At 34.3% G+C, this 25404-nt stretch overlaps 1 protein-coding gene across 1 annotated transcript in view; it reads left to right on the top strand.

Moving 5' to 3' along the window:
• Positions 1-25404, top strand: part of COL21A1 (collagen type XXI alpha 1 chain) — a 183911-nt gene that overhangs the window by 36398 nt on the left and 122109 nt on the right. The window contains exons 2-3 of the mRNA XM_064597717.1: positions 14400-14525; positions 17850-18401. Of these exons, the coding sequence (XP_064453787.1) occupies positions 14438-14525; positions 17850-18401 (640 nt within the window). The 5' untranslated portion in view covers positions 14400-14437. The remainder of the gene's footprint in view (positions 1-14399; positions 14526-17849; positions 18402-25404) is intronic.

Here is a 25404-nt window from a genome sequence, read left to right as displayed (position 1 = left end):
TAACTCTTTATCAGTGTGTCATTAGTCTAATAAATCTATAGTTTTTCCTATACCTAGAATGTCTTAGAGTAGGAACAGTTACTGTATTTGTAGCAAAACTATGCTATAAAATCTCATTAAGTTGTTAGTATTAACTAAACTAATATTTGGGGAGGGGCTATGTTCCTGACTCACAGTTAACATTAGATAATGTATCAGTGGTTATCTCTGAACAGCAGTCACAGATAACTATCACACTGATACCTCAAAATAAGAAAATAAGGATCCAGACCTTTAAAAATGAACCTAAGTATACAGTATGTAACAATTATATAAGGCTCCAAGGTACCATAAAGCTTTTCTAAGAAACCCTCTAGTATATCATAGCTATAGTTTGAATGTAAGAAATGTTAATGAAATGCTTAGTGCTAATTTTATTTGCTCTCTTAAGATTAATACTGATTTAGGAGTAAATTATTCAGGTTAGATCAAGTCTTTTAAATTCTCCAGGAGATTTGAATTGGTGCCATCTTTTTTTTTTTTTTTTTTTTTTTACAGTGCCCACTTGACAATTTCAGAGTCTTTGAAACACTTCAAACTTGGTTAGAAAAATTAGAAAACTACTCATATAACATCATATTTGGAATTGCTGATGTAGGCATAAACATTCATTGGGTTTTGATAAAAGTGGCATAGATTGAGGTATTAGATTAACTAGGCAGCTTTAAATTAGTTTAATGTACATTCTGGATACAAATTCTTTGTTGATTATGTGTTACAAATATGTTGTCCAAAGGCATGGCTTGTGCTTTTATTATTTTTATATATTTTTTCTTTGAATAATTAAGAAGGTAAAGCAAACATAACCACCATGCTATTATCACACCCAATGTATTTTTTAAAATGGTGAATATCATCTAATATTCAGTCCATCTTCAATTTTCTGATTGTCTCAAAAATATCTACAGTTTGTTGTTTGTATCAGGATTCCAACAAAGTCCGCAACTGCATTTAATTGATGTATCTCTTAAGTCCCCTTACCTTTTTTTCATACCATTTATTGATTGTACAATTTTTACTTCCTAGATTTTGCTGATTTCAATCTGTTGGTGTCATTTAACATATTCCCGTATTTCTTAGAATTGAGTAGATTAAGGTTTTACTTTTTATTGGTTAAAAAATAATACACAAATGAAAATGTGCTTCTCCTGTTATGTCATGTTGGGAGGAACATGTCTTATTCTACTGTAATGATGCTAAGGTGGATGAGTGGGTTCAGGTGTAGTCAAGCCTAAGGCATCTGTCCTAATGGTCTCTCTGACCTTTTACCTAATAATATTAGCAGCCCTGGTGACCCTTGCCTAGATCCATTATTTCATTAGGAGTTGCAAAATGTGATTTTCTAATTCTGTTATTTTTCTGGCATTTATTAACTGTTGCTTCATCAACTGTTTTCTTACCCTGAAATACCATACATGTAGGAAAAGTAAGAAAATGCTTGATTCTCTTTATTTGTATACTAGCAACCGCCAAAGATGACCCATGGTGTTTTTTGTATTGATATGAACTCCTAGGTTTAGCAAATTGTTTTACTTCAGTCCATTGTAGTTACTATTATTTTTAAAGATCATATGGTTTCATTGTTACCCAAAAGGAGCCCTCAGTTTAGCTTGCCAGTCCTTTTGCTCTAATCCCAGTAGTTTTTGAGACTCTTGCTTGTTTTAAATGACAAGATTTCAGTCTCAAGTCTCAGGTACCCCAGATAGGGAATTTGCTGTTTTCCCAAAGAGCCCTGGTTCCTTTTAATGGAAAATGGTATTTAGAAACCACCATTGGGATGAACATAAAATGCTCATTTCTACTGATTTACTTTACTCTGGCTCCTCTTTTGTCTATGCCATTTTGTCTATGTCTGTTTTGCCATTTTGTCTATGTCTATTTTGTATTTATTATCCTGTATTGCTATTTAACTTTACATATGCTTATGTTTTATTTTCTAAGGAGGCAAATGGGACGTCCATAACTAGAACTCACACCTCATGACTTGTTATACACCATTCTTTTTGGTGTATTATCAATGAATTGGAAGACTAAGTAGCTGGAGAACAATTAGACCTGAGTTAGCTGTTAAAAATATTATTAGCTATCTCTTTGGGAATTGAGGTCTTTACTTTTCTAATACTTCGTCTTAAAAATTAGAGGCGAATCAAGAAAAAAGTTAGGCCAAATGTGTTAATATAAGAGGAATTTAGGGATAGAAAAAAGGGCTACAATTATAAGCACAGCTTAAATTACCAACAGAATCCCATGGCCTGATTTCTTTCAGGGGTTTTGTTGCATAAGCAAATAAATACGCCGTTCTCCATGTTCCTTGGTTATCTTTTACTGGTCTCATTTTGAATGATTACACAGACCTTATATTTTGTTGCTTGAGTATTCAGAAGCTGCCATGGCCAGATGGGATTTTAAACCATTCCATCAAACTACTGACAACCAAGTTACTGCCCTTCATTTTGTCTGGTGTGGCTTTAATGGATGCTATGTAATGTACTTTAACATGAATCAAGAAAGTAGTCACTCTGCAGTGTGAAAGTAAACTCTGCAATGTATAAAATAATAGCATCTTTGAATCTGTTAGCCTGTCTATAAGATAGGGATTTATAATTACCTGTCTACCCTACCACTCCAGATGGTCGTTTAGAGAAATATAACCAATGTCATTTGTTTAGATATCCACAAACTGTTACCCACCATCAAGGTGGCATTGATTAGTTACATATTTTGGGGGGCTTGATTGGACCTATGAAATTCCAAAAGTTATAACTATGGTTCTGTTGTTTTAATGATAACTCAAGCAAACCAAACTCTACTACATACATCTATACATGAATTAATTCTTAATTCTTTTTCTGGTTTGCCAGCATTTTGATCTTCTTAAATTTTATCTGTCCCACTTAGTGCTTCCTTCTATCAAAATGTCAGAAATATAGAACACAGTAGATGTATAGGTGTTTGTGTGTATGAAAGTGTGAGGACCGGAGTTTGTTTCTCCACCTTTTCCTGTCTTACAATTGAGTTAAAAGACAGAGCCTATAAATAAGCATGAGTGTTAGTGTCTCAGGAGGGGACTATTTTTGGTCTTCTGTTTCATTTGAACGTTTTATGGCCAAGCACAGCAACCAAAGTTTGAGATGACATCTTTCTTGACAGTCCCTTATTTTGAAAATTCCTGGTGGTTCGTCATGCTGATTCCCATGCCTTTACCATTGACCCACTGCAAGGGACATTAATTACAAGGAGACAAGGAATTTGCTTTCATTTGTATCCACTGCTCACAGAAATTTACTATAAGGGTTATTTTTATTTATTTTATTTTTATTATTTTTTGGCGGGGAGGGGCAGAGGTAGAGGGGGAGAGAGAGAATCTTAAGCAGGCTCCACGTTGGGCAAACTGAGATCATGACCTGAGGTGAAATCAAGAGTCTGATGCTTAACTGACTAAGCCACCCAGGTGCCCCAGTAGTTGTTTTGATTTTAGTAAAATATCAGAGACTGTGATAGTAGAATATGATACAACACAAAGGGTAAAGAAATGGAAGAGATATGAAAAGTAAAAAAGGATAATAATTGAACAATTGATCTCTCTCTTGCTTTCTCTGAAGAATCAACTGTTAAATCTATAAAGCTCTTTGATTTGGGAAGTGAGATGATACACTAAATGTGTAAAGCCTGATCGTGAGACACCCATGCTTAAAACCCTCCATTGGATTCACTTTGCATTTAGGGAAGACAGTTCTAAATTTAACATACTTCATGTGGTCCTTGGTACTTCATTTTAGCTCTTGCCGTCTTTTGCTCTTGCTCTTACGCTCATGCTTCACTGACCTTTCTTCTCTTCATAGAACTAGCCAAACTTATTCCATCTGCATAAGGGAAAGTTTGTCTTCCATTCTGGGCAAGGATGGCTCCTTCACGTGACTCAACTGTCAGCCCAAATGGCATCTTTTTAGAGGCCTCCTTTGACATCTAGATCTAAAGGAGCCCTTCCTCTCCTGGCCCCAAGTTCTACATTACTGTTTGTATTTCTTCAAAGCACCTAACATTATATGAAATTCTCTCACTCAGTTATTTAGTCTCTGGAGCAGGAACGACATGAAAGCCAATTCCTTATCTAGTTTGGTCACTTCTGAATTCCCAGAACCTTTGGGTCTGAGGCTTATTGGAGTGCATGTGACAGGGAGGCCATGCTACCTAAGCAAGCCTTGTTTTCTTCACCACTTACCAAGATTAAATGAAGTGTTGTCTCAAGCATTGTAAACTCTGTATTTTTGTTATCACAATTGTGAGGTGAGAGAATATGGATCATTATTTCTGTAGTTGAGAGGATGATTATAGATCATCAATTTCCTTTTTTTTCCCGAACATTATAAGAAAGCTATTAAATTGTAGTTAGTGGTGGTGGTAAATCTATAAGCTAGATTGTTTGGTGTGCATTTAGCTGTGTATATCTACATTAGCAAAGGAGCATGGTTTAAATTCCTACATTCCTACATTCTGTTAAAAGTAATTCCCTCTTTTCTCATTATCTATTAAGAATTATTATTATTTTTATTTTTTTATTCTTATGTTAATCTCCATACATTACATCATTAGTTTTAGATGTAGTGTTCCATGATTCATTGTTTGTGCATAACACCCAGTGCTCCATGCAGAATGTGCCCTCCTCAATACCCACCACCAGGCTAACCCATCCTCCCACCCCCCTCCCCTCTAGAACCCTCAGTTTGTTTTTCAGAGTCCATCGTCTCTCATGGTTCATCTACCAAGAATTATTTATATAGCATTAAAAGGTTACATTTTTCCAACACAGATTTTTCCATGTGTAAAGGTGGCATATGAGCCCCTCTCTGAGTAGCAAATCTTTACACATATTTGCTTGTGGAGATTCTCTGAGTAATGCTTTCCTCTTTGGGATTGCTAACTTATTTCTCTACCAGGAGAATAGGAACTGTAGGAGTTTTAAATTTTTCTATATGTATAATTTTTGCATTATCTTATACCAGATTTCTAGAACTTTGGTATACATTAGCATATGGATATGGGAAGCTTTTTATTTTTTTTATTTTTTGAAATGTTTGGTCCCTTGCTCTACAACCTGAAGCTATTGGGTAGGGCTAGGGCATCCATGTGTTTAACAAACTCCCCAGGTGATTGAAGTAAATGTTAAAATTTGGTATGCCTCAGTTTATATGCATTGCACTTAAGCATATGTACAATGAAATAGTTATAAAATACATTTATGAAACATACCAGTTATGTTTCCAAGGTTAAATAACACGACAGTAACATATATTTAATGCCCTTTTCATGTGGTCTACTTGAATGGTTGCCAATCTAGAATTTAATAAAATTAGACAATTAACTTTAGCCCAAGAATTCTAAAGGAATTAGAAACTACATAGAAACAATGAAGATGACTATGGTAGAGGGGGAAAATAACTTTGAGGCTTTTGGGGAAGAAGTTAGTCAATATTTATTAGCACACATTATTGCCATAAAACAGCACATCCTGGTGATGACTCACCAAAAATGCCTCTCACTGACATTTTTGGCCTTTATAGCTCTTTGTCCAGAGGGGACAGCCTAATGTGAAAAACAACAGTGATGATACTGAATTGATTGTTTTTCATTGAGGTATAATTTTTATACAACAAATTATATAGTTGTCAAGCTATAAGTTTAATGGCCTTAGACAAATTTATACACCTGAACATCATCACTGCAAATGTAGGATATTTCTCTGACCCAGCCAGTTTACTTTTGCCACTTTACAGTTGAATTCTTTCATCTAAGGCAAATGTTTCCTAATTTCTAACACCATAGATTGGTTTTGTTATTTGGGACTTCATAAAACTAGAATCATGTTTTATGTGTTGTTGTTTTTTTTTTTTTTTTAAAGATTTTATTTATTTATTTGAGAATAAGATAGAGCATGAGAGGGGGGAGGGTCAGAGGGAGAAGCAGACTCCCTGCTGAGCAGGGAGCCTGTTGTGGGACTCGATCCCGGGACTCCAGGATCATGACCTGAGCCGAAGGCAGTCGCTTAACCAACTGAGCCACCCAGGCGCCGTTATGTGTTTTTTTGTGTGTGTGTTTGGCTTCTTAAGTTGAATATATCTAAAATTTGTTCACGTGTTGGGTGTAACAGTAGTTCATTATTTTTTTGTTTTTGTGTGTCATTTCATTATGTGAATATACCGCACAACTTATTTATCTATTCTCCTGTTGCTAGCATTTGAGTCATTTTTAGTTTGGGATGATTATGAATAAAACTATAAACATCATTAAAGTCTTTTTATAGGCACAAGTTTTCATTTCTCTAGGTTATATACCTAGCAGGGGAATTGCTGGTCATAGTTTAACTTTCTAAGAGACTGACCCTAACAATTCTCTAAAGTGGTTATTTCATTTTCCCACCAGCAATGTATGAATTCCAATTTTTCCACATAGTCTCAAAAACATTTGATACTGTCAGTTTTCAATTTTAGCCATTTTAGTGGGTGTGAAATGTTATTGTGGTCTTAACATTCATTTCTCTGATGACTAATGATGAGTGCTATTTAATATGTTGGCCATTTCTGTATCTCCCTATGTAATGTGTCTGCTCAAGATTTTACCCATTTAAAAAAAATGTTTTCTTTTTTATTGTTGATTTTTAGGAAGTTTTTTTTTATCCCCAAGAATTATTTTTTTTAGGGGCGCCTGAGTGGCTCAGTCATTAAGCATCTGCATTTGGCTCAGGTCATGATCCCAGGGTCCTGGGATTGAGCCCCGCATTGGGCTCCCTGCTCAGCTGGAAGCCTGCTTCTCCCTCTCCCACTCCACCCGCTGGTGTTCCCTCTCTTGCTGTGTGTGTCTCTGTCAAATAAATAAATAAATAAAATCTTTAAAAAAATTATTTTAAAAAAATTTATTTTTTAAAAGATATTTTTATTTTGTTGAACTATAATTGACATAAATACCCTCTTAGTTTTAGGTATATATCACAGTGATTCAATATCTTTGTACATTACAAAATGATCCCCATGATAAGTGTAGTTACCATCTGTCACCATGCACAGTAATTACTGTGTCATTGACTATATTCCTATGCTGTTATATCCTGTGACTGACTGACTTTGTAACTGGAAGTTTGCACCTCTTAATCCCCTTCTATTTCACCTGCCCCTCAACCCCATCCTCATCTGGTTACCAGCAATTTATTTCCTGTATCTATCAGTCTGTTTCTGTTTTGTTTATTCATTTGTTTTATTTTTTAGATTCCACATATAAATGGAATATATGGTATTTGTCTTTCTTTGACTGACTTATTTCACTTAGCATAATAACCCTCTAGGTCCATCCATGTCATCACAAATGGAAGATTTTATTTTATTTTTTATGGCTGAGTAATACTGTAAGAGTTTAAAAAATGTATATATTCTGGGTGTGGGTCATTTTTTGTAAGTATTTTTTTGGGGAATATTGGCTTGTGGTCTCTCTTCTCTTTTTTTAATCAGAGAGAGAGAGAGAGAGAGAGAGTGAGCTCAAGAAGGGGGAATGGCAGGCAGAAGGAGAAGCAGGCAGCAGACAGAGGGAGAAGCCAGGGCCTTAGGATCATGACCTGAGCCAAAGGCAGCCACTTAACCAGCTGAGCCATTCAGGCGTCCCTATTAGCTTGTATCCTTAATGGTGTTTTTTGAGGAACTGAAATGTTCAATTTTGGTGAAATCTAATGTTTAAATTTTTTAAAATTGCTAGTGGTTTTTGTGTCCTAAGAAAATTTGCCTACTCCCAAGGTCATGAAGATATTCTCTTAAATTTTCTTTTAGAAGCATAACAGTTTTAGCTTTTACATCTAGATCTATGCTTTATCTAATTTTTGTATGTGAAATGAGATGGGGTCAAGGATCATTTTATTGTGTTTATCCAGTTGATCCAGCACCATTTATTGGAAAGACTTTCCTATTCAATTACCTTGACACTTTTATTGAAAATCAGTTGACCATGTAAGTGTGGGTCTATTTCTGAACTCTCTTGGGTTTCATTCTGTGTTTATCCTACACGAATAGCATACTTTCTTTATTACTGGAGCTTTATAGTAAGTCAAAATCAGGTAGTATAAATTCTCCAATTTAGTTCTTCTTAATCAAGATTGTTCTTTATTGAAGATTGTTCTTCATTTAAGGTTGTTTTTCTAATTCAAAATCATTTGCATTTTATATAATTTTAGAATAAGTTTGTCACTTTCTTTTAAAACTGCTGGGATTTTGATCAGGATTGTGTTGAATTTATAGGTCAATTTAACAAGGATGGACATGTAACCAATACAGAGTCTTTTTTTTAAAGATAGATTATTTATTTAATTTATTTATTTAATTAATTAATTTATTTATAGAGCATGAGCTGGGGGAAGGGCAGAGGGAGAAGAAGAGAGAGAATCCCAAGCAGACTCTGTGCTGAGTGCAGAGCCTGACTTGGGACTTGATCTCATGACCCTGAGATCATGACTTGAGCCAAAATCAAAAGTTGGTTGCTTAACTGACAGAGCTACCCAGGTGCCCCTACTGAGTCTTTAATTTATGAATGTAGATCTTTACGTGCTTTCTTTAATTTCTTTCAACAGTGTATTATATGTTTAGTATAGAGGTCTTTCATATTTTTCATTAGGTTTATGATGTTTTTGATACTATTAAATATAATATTACATTCTCTCCCCCTGCCCAGTTTTGTTGCTAGTATATAGATATGCTTAAAAAAAAAAAACAAAAACCCTATTACCCATGTGTCTTGTGACCTTGCTAAAATGACTTACTTACTGGTTTTACTAATGTTTTGGTAGATTTCAAAAAGTTTTCTACGTAGAAAATCATGTTGTCTATAAATAGTTATAGTTTTATTTTTTCCTTTATAGGCTTTATATCTTTTATTTTTCATTTTGAATATGACAGTGGCTAGGACTCTCTGTACATTTTTGAATAGAAGTGATGTGAGAATATATCTAACTTCTTACCAATATGGGGGAGAAATTGTCAGCTTTCACCATTTGGTTATGATGTTAGCTGTTGATTTTTCATATATGGCATTCATCATGTTGAAGAAGTTCCCTTCTATTTATAGTTTGCTGAGAATTTTACCATGAATGGGTGTTAAATTTTGTTAAATGCCTTTGATGTATAAATTGAGATCTTCATTGATTTTTCTTTTTGAGTCTCTCTTATAGTAAATCACATCAGTTGAGTTTTGAATGTTAAACCAATCTTGCATCTCTAGGATAAAGTTTACTTGGTAATGATCTTTTTTATATATTGTTAGATTTAATTTGCTAATATTTTATGCATTTTTACATCCTTTTTCATGGGATAATGGACAATAGTTTTCTTAACTTGTAATATCTTTGTCTAGTTTTCTATTAGGGTTACATTGGCCTGATACAAAAAGTTGGGGAGAGTTCATTTCACCTCTGTTTTTTTAATTTCATGTCATGAAATATTTTGGTTAGTATTTTTTTTTTCCTTAAATGTTTGATAGAAATTACTGGTGAAACTATCTGGATCTGGAGGGGTTTTTTTGTTTTTGTTTTTTTTTTATGGGAAAATTTTTGTTTAAACATTTGATTTCTCTAATAGAGAATTTCAATTGAGACCAGTCTCTATAGGGTAGTGTGTTCTAGAATTTTGTTTATTTCATCTGTCTACTTATTTTTTTAATGTCTGTAGGGTCTGTAGTGGCATCCCTTATTTCAATATTGACTCATGTAATTTATGTTTTCTGTTTTATTTCTTGGTTATTCTTGCTAGGATTTCTAAGAATGTTCATTTGTTCAAAGAATTTACTTTTTTTTTTTCAGTTTTCTATTTCATCAGTTATTTTTTTCTTTTACTTTAATTTGTTTTATAGTCCATACATTCTTTGAAAAATGCTTTTTAAAGTTTTTATTTAAGTCATCTCTATACCCCACGGGGAACTTGAACTCACAACCCCAAGATTAAGAGTTGGATGCTCCTCTGACTGGGTGTTAAAATGTAACATTTTGATTTGAATTTTTTTTAGTTCCCATTTTTTGCTCCATGTATTCTGAAGCTTTATTATTAGATGTCTACACATTTAGAATTTTTATCTTTCTGATCTACCCTTTATATTACCATGAAATTTCCATCTAAAATTTGAACTCTTGTCCCTCTGTATGCAATATTTTTTCTCTGGCTGGTTTTAAGAATTTTCTCTTTTATTTTGATACTGATTGAGTATGATGTACCTAGGTATGACTCACTTTTTATCTTGCTTGGGGTTTGTTGAACTTCTTTGATCTGATTGTTGGTAGCTTTTGTCAATTTAGAAAATCTTTGGCTATTGTATTTTCAGGTATTTCAAATATTCACTTTCTCCATTCCATCTGAAAAGCTAATGGCTTGTTTGCTAAATCAAGACCACTTGATACTGTTCTATAGATTTCAGATGCTCTGTTCCTTTTATCATTCTCTCCCAACCCCCTTTTGGGTTTCATTTTGGGTAATTTCTATTGACATCTTTAAGTTTACTAATCCTTTCCTCTGATGTATGGAGGTAAGCCCCTTGTATGAATTATTTTTTTGATATATATTTTATGGCAAGCATTTCAGCTTGTATCTTTTTTTAAGGTTTCCATCTCTCCTGAAATTTATCATATTTTTGCCCATTGTTGTCCATCTTATTCATTAGATCCTTTAACATATTTATGATAACCACTTTACAGGCCCTGTTTGATATTTCTGATATTTAGATATCTCTGGATCTGCTTATACTGAACATTTTAATCCTGATCAGACATCAGATTTTTCTTGCTTTTTCTCGTATCTTGGCAGACCCCTGGGAGATTTCTTTCAGCTTGTCAGTATGGTTTCCACCTTTTTGTATTTCCAAATTTTATTTTTCTCTCTTGTCCTTCGTTTGGCTTTCTGCTTTTTGAGATATCTCTCTCCACTGTGGTGAAGGACTAGAGTGCCTTGGAGGGACTTTTCTCAGTTCTTTTGCTTCTCCCCCAGGCTTCAGCAAGCCAAAGATTTGTATTTGAGCTTCTGTGGGTTACCTGAACAGGGGGAGGAAGGTACAAGATGTCTCTAGCTGTTTTATAGTGCTCTCAATTTTCTCTGTATTACTTGTCTGTTCCATGTACTCTGTTAAGGCTCATGGGGAAGAATTACTGGGTGGGGGCATACTCATTCTGTGGCTGGGACCCTGCAGGACTCTAGTCGGTCACACAAGCTTTGGTTGGTTTCTCCCGTGCTGTGCAGATTCCTGCTCCTCCTGAGGAGTATTCCCTTTCTGCTAGGGATGAAATCAGCCCAGAATCTCTTCTATCTTATAAAGGATTAATAATTTTTGGGACTTTGCTCATTTAGGTTTCTTTAAATCCTGTCTTTTCTATTGTGTTTAAAAGACTACAGTTTTATAGTTTATCTGGCATGTTCTTATTAGTGGGAGTGATAGTCTCTAGCAACTTTCCACATTCTAACCAGAGATAAAGTCCTTGGACTAACTTAGAAGACAATTAAAATCATATAACTGAGTTTATGAATCAAATAAAATAGATCTTAGTGCTTATAATTACACCCTATTAAAAAATTAAATGTTATCACTTAGCTTTATTACATAAATATTTTAACCAAATACCCTTTAAGTGTTTCTTAAATGCAAACCCATTTTTTAGAGAAAAATGTTTGCTACCATTAAGATAACGAAAAGAATGTGGTAAAGCTCTACAGACCATGCCCGAGGAGGAATTCTAGTAAGTATTTTCAGCAAAGCCTAAAGTTTTAGAAAAGTTTATACTTTTCCAAGATAATTATGAATTAAAAGACATGGTTTTCTTCAGCTCCTAGTCATTGTCCTCTTGCATTAATATATTTGAAATATGGCTATTTTATTTTTATTTTTTCACTTACTTAAATTCAGTTAATTAACATATGGTATATCATTAGTTTCAGATGTAAAGTTCAGTAATTCCTCAGTTGCATATAACACCCAGTGCTCATTACATCATGTACCCACTTTAATGCCCATCACCCAGTTACCCCATCCCCCACCCACCAGCAACCCTCAGTTTATTTCCTATAGTTAAGAGTCTCTTATGGTTTCTCTCCCTCTCTGATTTTGTCTTATTTTATCTTTCCCTCCCTTCCCCTATGATCGTCTGTTTTGTTTCTTAAATTCCACACGAGTGAAGCCATATGATAATTGTCTTTCTCTGATTGACTTATTTTGCTTAGCACAATACCTTCCAGTTCCATCCATGTCGATGCAAATGGTAAGATTTCATCCTTTCTGTTGGCTGAGTAATATTCCATTGTGTGTGCGTGTGTGCGTCTATATATATACACGTCACATCACATCTTTATCCATTCCTCTGTTGATGGACATCTGGGCTCTTTTCATAATTTGACTGTTGTGGACATTGCTGCTATAACATTAAGGTACAGTTTCCCCTTTGAATCACTACATTTGTATCTTTGGGGTAGGTACCTAGTAGTGCAATTGCTGAGTCATAGGGTGCTCTATTTTAACGTCTTGAGGAACCTCCCTATTGTTTTCCAGAATGGCTCTACCAGCTTGCATTCCTACCAACAGTGTAAGAGGGTTCCCCTTTCTCCACATCCTTGCCAACATTTGTTGTTTCTTGTCTTGTTAATGTTAGCCATTCTGACTGGTGTGAGGTGGTATCTCATTGTGGTTTTGATTTATATTTCCCTGATGCCAAGTGATGTGGAGCATTTGTTCATGTGTCTGTTGGTCATTTGTATGTCGTCTTCAGAGAAATGTCTCTTCATGTCTTCTGCCCATTTTTTGACTGGGTTATTTGTTTTTTGGGTGTTGAGTTTGATAAGTTCTATATAGATCTTAGATACTAGCCCTTTATTGGATATGTCATATCTTCTCCCATTCCATAGGTTGCCCTTTAGTTTTGTTGACTGTTTCCTTTGCTGTGCAAAAGCTTTTTATCTTGATGAAATCCCAATAGTTCATTTTTGCTTTTGTTTCACTTGCCTTTGGAGACAGTGTCCAGCAAGAAGTTGCTGTGGCTGAAGTTAAGGAGATTGTGCCTGTGTTCTCCTCCAGGATTTTCATGGATTCCTGTCTCACATTTGGGCCTTCCATTCATTTTGAGTTTATTTTTGTGTATGCTGTAAGAAATTGCTCTAGTTTCATTCTTCTGCATGTGGCTGTCCAATTGTCCCAACACCATTTGTTGAAGAGATTGTCTTTTTTCCATTGGATATTCTTTCCTGCTTTGTCAAAAATTAGTTGACCATAGAGTTGAGGGTCCACTTCTGGGTTCCCTATTCTGTTCCATTGATCTGTGTGTCTTTTTGTGCCAGTACCATACTGTCTTGATGATTATAGCTTTGTTATACAGCTTGAAGCCCAGAATTGTGATGTCACCAGCTTTGGTTTTCTTTTTCAACTTTCCTTTGGCTACTTGGTGTCTTTTCTGGTTCCATACAAATCTTAGGGTTATTTGTCCCAGTTTTGTGAAAAATATCAATTGTATTTTGATAGGGATTGCATTGAATGTGTAGGATAGATATTTTAACATTATTTATTCTTCTGATCCATGGCATGGAATGTTTTTCCATTTCTTTGTGTCTTCCTCAGTTTCTTTCATGAGTGTTCTAGAGTACAGATCCTTGACCTCTTTGGTTAGGTTTATTCCTAGGTATCTTATGGTTTTTTTGGTGCAACTAAAAATGGGATTGATTCCTTAATTTCTCTTTCTTCTGTCTCATTGTTAATATATAGAAATGCCACTGATTTCTGTGCATTGATTTTATATCCTGCCACGTTGCTGAATGAGATCTAGCAATTTTTGGGTAGAGACTCTTGGGTTTTCTACGTAAAGTATCATGTCATCTGTGAAGAGCGCAAGTTTGACTTCTTTGCCAGTTTGGATGCCTTTTATTTCTTTTTGTTGTCTGATTGCTGAGGCTAGGACTTCTAGTACTATGTTGAACAGCAGTGGTGAGGGTGGACATCCCTGTCATGTTCCTGACCTTAGGGGAAAAGCTCTCAGTGTTTCCCCATTGAGAATGATATTTGCTGTGGGCTTCTTGTATATAGCTTTTACGATATTGAGGTATGTTCCCTCTATCCCTACACTGTGAAGAGTTTTAATCAAGAAAGGATGCTGTATTTTGTCAAATGTTTTTTCTGCATCATTTGAGAGGATCATATGGTTCTTGTCCTTTATTTTATTAAAATACAGCTATTTTAGACATATAAATTATTCTAAGGCCAGTAAAAACTCTGAGTATTACAATGAAAAAATTTAAACTTATAATGGTTAGGTATTTGTCTTTATTTTTCTAATGTGTTTAACTTTCCTTTTTTCTCTTTTTTCTTTTTAGGAATCCTAAAACCAAAATATTAGAACGAAAACAGAAGCATGGCTCACCATATTTCATTTCTTTGGATAGTTTTGGTCCTGCTTCTTCAGAATTCTGTATTAGCTGAAGATGGGGAAATAAGATCAAGTAAGAACTATGAATGTTTTTGTTACCAACAAATTGATTGTGGAAATTAAATTAGGGGAGCTCAAGCAGTTCTTTTAAGGACCTTATTCTTTCTGTCTTTGATGCTCTAATTCCCTAAAATGAAATGAATTGCTATGTTACATATTAACTGAGAGGAAAACCTTCTTTCAGAGTTAATTTTGAGAAAATTCCCTGGTAATTGTTTATTCTCTTTTAACCACCAGGCTTTGGAATAAATGGTCTGCTATTGAGTTTATGCTCAGCCATTTAGAGTTTAGTGTTATGGAGATTAAGTGCCTACCTCATTGGGTTATTAGGACCATCCTGTGAGGTTATCGCATAGAGATAATGAGATAATCCATGTAAACAGGATAATGCATATTAATGGTTTAGCACAATGACATCTCAGTAGATGGTGACTATTATTTTGATTGTGTATAGGAGAGCTTGCATTAGAGAAGGAGAGCTATATTGCACTTCTGCTACCCAGGCCATTATTTACAGATTTAAAAAAGTTGGCTTATGATCATATTTTAAAATGCATAAACACCATACTGTAAATTAATTATGGTTTCTCCAGCACTTAAATCATATGGTTTGACAGCTTGATTTAGCTTAAAATTTATTAATAATAAATTTAATGTTTGCATAACTTTTTATAGTTTAATCCACTCAAGTACTGTACAAGGTAGATATTCTTTTCTCTGTTTTTTGAGTAGGGAAAGAGATTCACAAAACTTAAGGGACTTACCTAATATCATACAGCTGGTTAGAGCTATAACTAGTATTTGAACTATGCCTTTGATCTTCAGTCCTTTTTTTTTTTTCTATGACATTGGTGATTCATCTCTCCAAGAAGAGGTCTTTTGGAGTGGTATTTTGTCTAGTTTTTATAAATGGCAGTACTTGCTTTTGTACCCATGCTCTTGGCTAACCTTGCAGTTATGAAATATATGGTCCATGGCTCTAGAAAGGGATATGAAGGACCAAGAATAACCCTGTAAGAGTTTATAAACACTGAATCAAGTGGCACACAAGCACTAGTAGGTCTAGACAGTGAGTCTCATAATAGTGAGGAAGGACAACCCTGAAGAACTTTGCCAACATAACTTGCCTGTCCTTTTGTTTCTCCCACAAAAGCCCAACAAAAGCATATGTCTCTAATCCCAGTCCAGTGTCCAATAAAACCAGAAGACCTGCATTCCCTAGGGTTAGAAAATTTGTCTTTGGGGAAGAATTCCATTTCTGCTGTCCCTGGCCTGAACTCTGGCAGTGTTCACCATGCGAAAGGAGGTTGGAATAGTGTTCCTCATGCTTTTTTGGACTTCACTGCCACCTTAAGAGTGATATCATAATCATGGTTACATTTTTGAGATAAATTCATGTTTTGGCAGTTAAAAAAATTTTTGGTAACTTCTGGATTATATGTTCACCTGACAATAGTGTTTATTTTTGCTGGTTACTGTGATGGGTGAGTTAACTTTAAAATTGAGGCATCTTTGTGTGAGCCTTGTCATCATTCCAGGTATGGAAATAGACAAATATTAGGAAAAGAATGGAAAGGAAAGGAGAGAGAAAGAGAAAGAGAGATTGATTGATTGGTTTTACTTCTAAGGAAATGCAGGAATACAAATACTAATTGTCACTGAACGTTGTTTTATCCTCCAGGACTGTCCTTTGCAATTATGATATCTTATTTGTAATGTCTGCAGAAAATAAATCATATTGGGCATCTGATCACTACTAAGGGAGACCATTAATATGAGTAGAAACACAAAACTTAAAATTTGTTATTATATTACCTTGACTCATCTCACCCTTTTCCAACTTACCTTCTCAAGGGACATATGATCTTTATCTGATGGGCCATAAATGGTATTTTTGCTGCTTTAAGTGCAGAATTGAGAGAAAGAGGAAGTGTAGCCATTCCTTTCAATGTACTCTGTTGGCCATTTCAAACTGTCAGAATTAAACAAACCACTTTGTCTGTTGGGCTGTGTTCAATTCTTACCTCTGGACCTTTGTACTTACTATTCCCTCTGATTAAAAGGCCCTCCTCTTCACCTGGCTAAAGCTCTCCTTTTAGATCTCAGGTTCCCTGTCAGCTTTCCCACAGGATCTACTCTGACTTTGAACAGTTAGTTTGCTACCCTTCCTAAATGTTCTCATAATATTTTGTACTTTCCCTAACCAGCCAGTTGTCTGTCTAAATAGACTGTGGTATCTGTTTGAGATATCTTAGGCATCTTTGAAGCTGGTACCCAACATGATATCAAGCACAGAGTAGCTATTCAATATACATATACTGAAAGAATAAAACAGGGTTGGAGGCATGCTGTGTACTGCAGAAAAGAGAGTTAAGATTTTTTTTCTTTTGACAAGTGCTTAGAACTTGTGTAGGTATAACTTACACCAAAGACAGTTTTTTGTTCTCCAGTAGAACTCTCAGGTGTGCTGATCACATGTGTTTCCTGGTATCTTGAAACAAGAATCTTTATCTCTATGGAGAAAGGAATAGCTTTATACCCATTAACACAGATTCACTTAGCATGAGTGTCTTATTGGCTGAAGATGAGAGATCAGATCTTTAAACACTGATCTTGCATGTAGTGCAAAAGTAGACTACATTGGTGGTCTTGGTTCATTAAACTTTTATCAACTATATCAAAGAATATGGATCTTTATTGGCTAGTTGAATCCTAAAGTTGGCAGAAAGATTTTTTGTTTTTAAATTTCTTTCTCCCATTCATTGGTTTATTTTAGTAAATACTTCAGATTAGCATTAAACTAAACATTTCATGGATAACTTAAAAGAATGCTATTAGCATATAGCTGAAAATAATTTATTTCTTTATTTTTGAATTTTCATTTATTCAGTGGGGAATTAAATGTTGCTTTATGGTAATACCTGCCCCTACAAAGAGCTATCTAGATATCATGTCAAATACAGCATGCATTTTTTATTTCCTACTTTTAAAGCCGAATCATTAATCCTTAAATTAAGACAATGGAATTTTAAAATGTCAACAAAAATAATAGCTCTCATTTAGAAAGAATTTTCATGAGCTAGGCAGTATATCTTATTTAATCTTCACAAAGCTTTATGAACTGGTTACTTTTTCTTTTTAAAATTTTAGCTTTATTGAGGTATAATGGACATATAAGATTGATTTATATTTAAAGTGTGCCTCATGGTGATTTGATACACATGTATGTTGTGAAAGGATCCCCCGCATCTGCTTACTTAAAGATTGTGAGTAAAAACCTCCCGTGTTTTGCGTATTATACAACAAATGTGCTCTGATGGTTCTCTTTTTCACTTAGGTTGTCGTACTGCTCCGACAGATTTAGTTTTCATCTTAGATGGCTCTTACAGTGTTGGCCCAGAAAACTTCGAAATAGTGAAAAAGTGGCTTGTCAATATCACAAAAAACTTTGACATAGGACCGAAGTTTATTCAGGTTGGTGTGGTCCAGTATAGTGACTACCCTGTACTGGAGATTCCTCTTGGAAGCCATGATTCAGGAGAGAATTTGTTGGCAGCAGTGGAATCCATACATTACCTGGGCGGAAACACAAGAACTGGAAAGGCCATCCAGTTTGCGCTTGATTACCTTTTTGCCAAATCCTCACGGTTTCTGACTAAGATCGCAGTAGTACTTACAGATGGTAAATCCCAAGATGAAGTTAAAGATGCAGCAGAAGCAGCAAGAGACAGTAAAATAACATTATTTGCTATTGGCGTTGGTTCAGAAACAGAAGATGCAGAACTTAGAGCAATTGCCAATAAGCCTTCATCTACTTACGTGTTTTATGTGGAAGACTATATTGCAATATCCAAAATAAGGGAGGTGATGAAGCAGAAACTTTGTGAAGGTAAGCCTAAGAATTTGGAAACCAGTAATAATTGCATTTTCTAACACTTTGGTATAACCTGCTTTTTATACCAATGTAGTTATATTTAGTGTCAAATTATCATGTTAGAATTGAGGTGAATGTGTATTTTTGTGTTTCATTTATTCTGGATAAATTTTGTTTTTTAGAAACAAGAAATCTACAGTTGGAAAATGTCATACTTTGTTTTTTTGTTGCTTTTGCTTTTCAATTACAGCATGTCTATTGTGGAGATGGAAGAAAATACAGACACATAAAAAATAAGAATATATGTAAACCACATATGATCATTATTACTCTTGTTAGTGAGTTTTTTGTCTTTTTCATTCCAGTCTTTCTTTTTTTATTTCAGTGTGTCTGAGAGCTTATTCATGTGCCTAAATAAGGATAACATTGTATATATAATTTCATACTCTATTTTCATATTGTTGTATATTCTATTATTTTTATGTATAATTTTCATCCTCTACTAACATGATAGCAATCTTAGTATCCTAAGATAATTCATTTAATAATTTCCCTTTTTTGTGTGTGTTTAGTTCATTTCTTTTTGAAAAAAAATCTAAATTCTAGTTAGTTAACATATAGTATAGAGTAGAATTTAGTGATTCATCACTTAAGCATAACATCTAGTGCTCATCACAAGTGCCCTCCTTAATATCCATCACCCATGTACTCCACCCCCCACCCATCTTCCCTCCATCAACCCTCAATTTGGTCTCTATAGTTAAGAGTCTGTTTTATGGTTTGCCTCTCTTTTTCCCCCCTATATTCATCTGTTTTATTTTTTAAATTCCATGTATGAGTGAAATCATATAGTGTTTGTTCTTTTCTGACTTGTTTCGCCTAGCATAATACACTCTAGCTCTGTCCATGTCATTGCAAATGGCAAGAGTTCATTCTTTTTGATGACTGAATAATATTCCATTGTATATATATACCACATCCTTTTTTATCCATTTATCAGTCAATGTGTTTAGTTCATTTCTAAGTTTTTCTGCTATAAATAACTGAATATTCTTGTACAGAGTCTGAATGGGAATCTCTCAGTTTTTTCAAAAACAAAGGTCAAAGTACTCTCATTGTTAAAGCTCTGGGAAAGTGTTAAAAATTGCACTTGAGAGAGACTTAAATTTCTACCATCAGTGAGAGAACATTTGAAAATATAGTACTTATTAGTCAATTATTTTTATATCATTCCATGAAATCTAACATTGTGTTTATGATAAGTGCATGGTATGGAAAAGCTCCAATTTTTGGCAAATATTAATCATATAAGGATATAGACATGCTTATATTCATATTATTTTGGGGGAGAGTAATTTGTTTGTAATATTATAGGCATGTAACATACAATATACCTAAAGAATAATATTCATGTAAAATGGAAAGCCTTTTTTTTTTCTAGTTTACCTAAAAAAGCTCCAAAAACAAGTTGGTTCACATTTGATAGAAACATTTCTGGGATGCCTGAGTGGCTCAGTTGATTAAGCATCTACCTCGCCTGAGGTCATGATCTCAGGGTCCTGGGATTGAGCCCTGCAGGCTTTCTGCTCAGTGGGGAGTCTGCTTCTTCCTCTCACTCTGTTTCTGTGTGCGCTCTCTCTCTGTCTCAAATAAATAAATAAAATCTTAAAAAACAAACATTTTTAAGTGATTGTGGTCTAGGAAACAAATTTATTTCTTTATTTTCTTCATATTTGGGGGCTATAGTACAGAAAAACATTTAAATTTATTTTTAGATTATTTAAGAAGGGATAGAAGTTAAGCATTTTCTTTAATCAAACTTTTAAAAAGGTACTATATAGCAAGTACAAATGATCATCACAGTTATTCTTTTTATGTTTCCAACAGTAAGACTGTGTTGACTCTTCTCATCTTGAGAGAAGAATTTATATTTGTTTCCCAATTTTATTGAAAAATAATTGATATACATAGATTTTTAAATACATTGTAAGATTAGAATTAGAATTCTTTGGTTTTGAAGCTAGATATATTTCATTATTAAAACAGACTTTTCATGGTGATATTTTACTTACCATTCTTTTATATCCTAAAATATAAATTTGAGTATGTCTGGGCAGTACTTGCTTCAGACACTTTCTGTAGATACATATTTTGGTAAATGCATTCAATTTAAAAAATTCTAATTACTCATGAAAGAGTAGCTGTGCTTAAAAGGGGTAAAAAATTCTTTTAGCAAAAATGTCCAGTCTGTAAAAAAAAATTAAATTTGAAATCTTGCCAAATATTTCTTCATGCACACTCAAAGAAAGAATGTAAGTAATGTCTGTGTCTATTCAGTTCACAAACATGCTGTACAATAGCCATCTTTTAAAATGTTTTTGAAATTGTAGTTAGGGGAATATAAAGGCTTTTTTGCACTTGACTTTTTAATAACTATTAGATTATGATTAATGCATTGTTGTATTGCAGAAGCCTCAAATCTTGCAATTTGTGCATTTTTGGACAAATTTCATCTTTTTCTTTTTTTGACAAATGGTTAAATTCTACATTGAAGTGCTTATCATATGGGATTACCATTTCCTAATATTGTTCACTTTTATACTCTTGTTGTGATTGGTCCACAATGAACAAAATATTATTTACTTCTTTGGTCCCACATGGATTATTTCAACTTCATAGACCTACCATTTCCTTAAAGGTGTATTCTGTAGTACGTTTCTTATTTCAGGAAGATCTTTTTGTAATGGACAATGATTTCTTTATCTGTCTGAGAGTTTGATTTTTTCTTTCTCATTCTACTTTTTTATTGTAAAAAACACATGAGATCTAACCTCTTAAACATTTTAAGTGTGTAGTACAGTATAGTTAACTACAAGCACAGTGTTGCACTGTAGATTATCTAGAACTCCTTCAGGTTGCATGACAGAAACTGTGCCTGTTGAACAGCTACTCCCCATTTCCCTCTCCCTCCCCCTCTGACACCTACCGTTCTGCTTTCTGTTGTTATGAGTTTGACTACTTTACATTATTTCATAAAGGTGGAATCATGCAGTGTTTGTCCTTCTGTGACTGGCTATTGGGATTTTGATAGGGATTGCACTGAAACCATAGGTTACTTTGGGTGATAGGGGAATTTTTGCATTATTGAGTTTTCCAGTCCATGAACATGAGATGTATCTACTTGTTGGTGATTTCTTTAGTTTCTTGTAGCAGTGTTTTGTAGTTTTCAGCATTCAAGTGTTTCACCTCCTAAGTTTATTCCTTAGTATTTTATTACTTTTGATGCTCTGGCTAGTACTTACAATATTATGTTGAACAGAAGTGGCAAGAGTGGGCATCCTTGTCTTTTTCCTGATCTTAAAGGAAGAGCTTTTGGTTTTTCACCATTGATTAAAATGTTAACTATGGGCTTTTCATATATGACCTTTATTATGTTGAGGTAAATTCCTTCTTTAATTTGGTGAGTGTTTTTATTATGAAAGAATGTTAAACTTTGTCAAATGTTTTTTCTGCAAATATTGAGATGATCATGAGACTTTTATCCTTTATTCTGTTAATGTGGTGTATTGCATTGATTAATTTCATAGGTTAAACCATCTTTGCATCTCAAGGATAAATTCCACTGGGTTATGATGTACGATTTTTTGGGCTCCTTTTGATAATGTTGTTGAATTCATTTTGTTAGTAACTTGTGGAGGAGTTTTGCATCTATACTCATCAGGAATATGGACCTTTAGTTTTCTTTCCCTGTAGTGTCCTTTTCTGGCCTTTTTATCAGGGCAATGCTGGCCTTATAAAAAGAGTTTGGAAGTACTCCCTCCTCTTCAGTTTTTTGTAAGAGTTTGAGAAGGACTGATATTAATTCAATTCACCAGTGAAGACACCTGGTCCTGGGCCTTTCTTTGTTGGGAGGTTTTTGATTACTGATTCAATATCCTTATGAGTTATAGGTCTGTTTAGGTTTTCTGTTTCTTATGGTTCAGAAATTTATCCATTTCTTCTAGGTTATCAAAATTGTTGATGTATAATTATTACAGTCTCTTATGATCATTTGTATTTCTGTGGTATTAGTTGTAATGTCTCCTCTTTCATTCCTAGTTTTGTTTATTTGAATCTTCTCTCTCTCTTTTTTTCTTCATCCAGCTAAAGTTATTTCAGTTTTGTTGATTTTTTAAAATTTTTATTTTATTATGTTAATCACCATACATTCCATCATTAGTCTTTGATGTAGTGTTCTGTGATTTATTGTTTGCGTATAACACCCAGTCCTCCACTCAATACGTGTCCTCTTTAATACCCATCACCAGACTAACCCATCCCCCCAGCTCCCCCCTTTAGAACCCTCAGTTTGTTTTTATGCAGCCATCAAAACAAAAAAACAAAAATGAAATCTTTCCATTTGCAACGACGTGGATGGAACTAGAGGGTATTACGCCAAGCAAAATAAGTCAATCAGAGAAAGACATGTATCATATGATCTCACTGATATGAGGAATTCTTAATCTCAGTTTTGTTGATTTTTTTAAAAAAATGAACTCTTAATTTTCTTGATTTTTTTTTTGTTTTACCCTTTTTTATTTCATTTATTTCTGCTCTAATCTTAATTATCTTAAAGATTATTAGAATTTCAATTATTCTCTTGTTCCTGTTAGTTTTGGGCTGAGTATGTTCTTTTTCTAGTTTTTTAATGAATAAAGTTAGGTTGTTTATTTGAGATCCTTTATTCCAAAATACTTAGTATTTTGCCACATCTCATAAATTATGGTATGTTGTGTTTTAGTTGTTGTCTATCTCAAGATATTTTCTAGTTTCTCTTGATTTTTTTGAGTCAGTGGTTGAATAAATGGTTGTTTAAGAGCATGTTGTTTAATTTCCACATATTTGTGTATTTCCCACTTTTCCTCTTACCATTTAATTTCTAGTTTCATTATGTTGTGGTCGGGAGATATATTTGGTATGATTTCAGTCTTCTTAAATTTGTTAAGACTTGTTTTCTGACCTAACACGTGATCTATCCTGGAGAATGTTTCATTTGCACTTAAGAAGAATGTGTATTCTGCTACTGTGGTGGAATGTTCTCTGTATATCTCTGTTAGCTCCTTTGGTCTATAGTGTTGTTCAAGTTCTGTGTTCCCTTTTTGGTCTTTTGTCTGGATGTTCTATTCATTACTGGAAGTAGAATATTGAAATCTCTTACTATTATTGTGTATTCTGTTTCTATGTCTACTGTTTCTCCCTTCAGTTCTGTCAGTGTTTGCTTCATATATTGGGTGCTATGATGTTGGGTGCATATATTTTTATATTGTTATGTCTTGCTGGTGTATTGACCCTTTTATTATCCCATCATGTCCTTCTTTGTCTCATTTGAGTTTTTGACTTAGTCTGCTTTGTCTAAGTATTGCCACCTTTTCTCTGTTTTGGTTACCATATGCATGGAGTGTCTTTTTCTGTTCCCTTATTTTAGCCTGTGTGTGTCTGTAATCTTAAAGTATGTATCTTGTAGACAGTATATAGTTGGATCTTGTTCCCGCCCCCGCCTTGGTCCATTTAGCCACTCTGTGTCTTTTTATTTGGGAGTTTAATCCATTTATATCTGAAATAGCAACAGGGAAGGATTTAATACCACCATTTTGTTAATTGTTTTCAGTATGTCTTATACCTTTTTTGGTCCCTCTTTTCTGTCTTGCTTTGTGTTTTTTCTTTTGTGTTTCATTCACCTTTTTTTTTTTTTTGTAGTGACATGTTTTGATTTTTTTCTCATTTTCTTTTGTGTATCTTTTATATAGGTATTTCCTTTGTGGTTACTATGGGGGTTACATAAAGCATCATATAGTTACAGCAGTTTATTTTAAGCTGATACGTTAATTTCAATCACATACAAATACTCTACATTTTTGCTTCTCCCTGCCCCCTCACACTTTATTATTAATGTTACAAATTACATCGTCTTACATTGTGTATTCATTTGCGTATTTTTACAGTTATTGTTTATAATTTTTTATTTTAACTTCTCAGAATTAAAAGTGATTTACACACCACTGTTAGAGTATTATAGTATTCTGAACTTGTCTATATATTTAACTAGTGAGTTTTTTTTAAGATTTATTTATTTTTATTTTAGAGTGAGACTGCGAGAGAACATGTGTGCACACAGCAGGGAGGCGCAGAAGGAGAGGGGGAGATAGTCTTTTTTAAAAATTTTTTTATTGTTATGTTAATCACCATACATTACATCATTAGTTTTTGATGTAGTGTTCCATGATTCATTGTGCATAACACCTAGTGCTCCATGCAGAACGTGCCCTCTTTAATACCCATCACCAGGCTAACCCATCCTCCCTCCCCCCTCCCCTCTAGAACCCTCAGTTTGTTTTTCAGAGTCCATCATCTCTCATGGTTCATCTCGCCCTCTGATTTCCCCCCCTTCATTCTTCCCCTCCTGCTATCTTCTTTTTTCTTTTTTTTCTTAACATATATTGCATTATTTGTTTTAGAGGTACAGATCTGTGATTCAACACACTTGCACAATTCACAGCGCTCACCATAGCACATACCCTCCCCAGTGTCTATCACCCAGCCACCCCATCCCTCCCACCCCACCCCCCACTCCAGCAACCCTCAGTTTGTTCCCTGAGATTAAGAATTCCTCATATCAGTGAGGTCATATGATACATGTCTTTCTCTGATTGACTTATTTCGCTCGGCATAACACCCTCCAGTTCCATCTACGTCATTGCAAATGGCAAGATCTCATTCCTTTTGATGGCTGCATAATATTCCATTGTATATATATACCACATCTTCTTTATCCATTCATCTGTTGATAGACATCTTGGCTTTTTCCACAGTTTGGCTTTTGTGGACATTGCTGCTATAAACATCGGGGTGCATGTACCCCTTCGGATCCCTACATTTGTATCTTTGGGGTAAATACCCAGTAGTGCAATTGCTGGATCATATGGTAGCTCTATTTCCAACTTTTTGAGGAACCTCCATACTGTTTTCCAGAGTGGTTGCA

The sequence above is a fragment of the Mirounga angustirostris genome, unplaced genomic scaffold (assembly GCF_029215605.1).
Source record: "Mirounga angustirostris isolate CCGP_5_RB_7025 unplaced genomic scaffold, mMirAng1.0.hap1 SCAF_8, whole genome shotgun sequence".
Classification (NCBI taxonomy): Eukaryota; Metazoa; Chordata; class Mammalia; order Carnivora; family Phocidae; genus Mirounga; species Mirounga angustirostris.
Note: the sequence above shows the minus strand (reverse complement) of the source record. Positions and strands in the feature narration are given on the sequence as shown.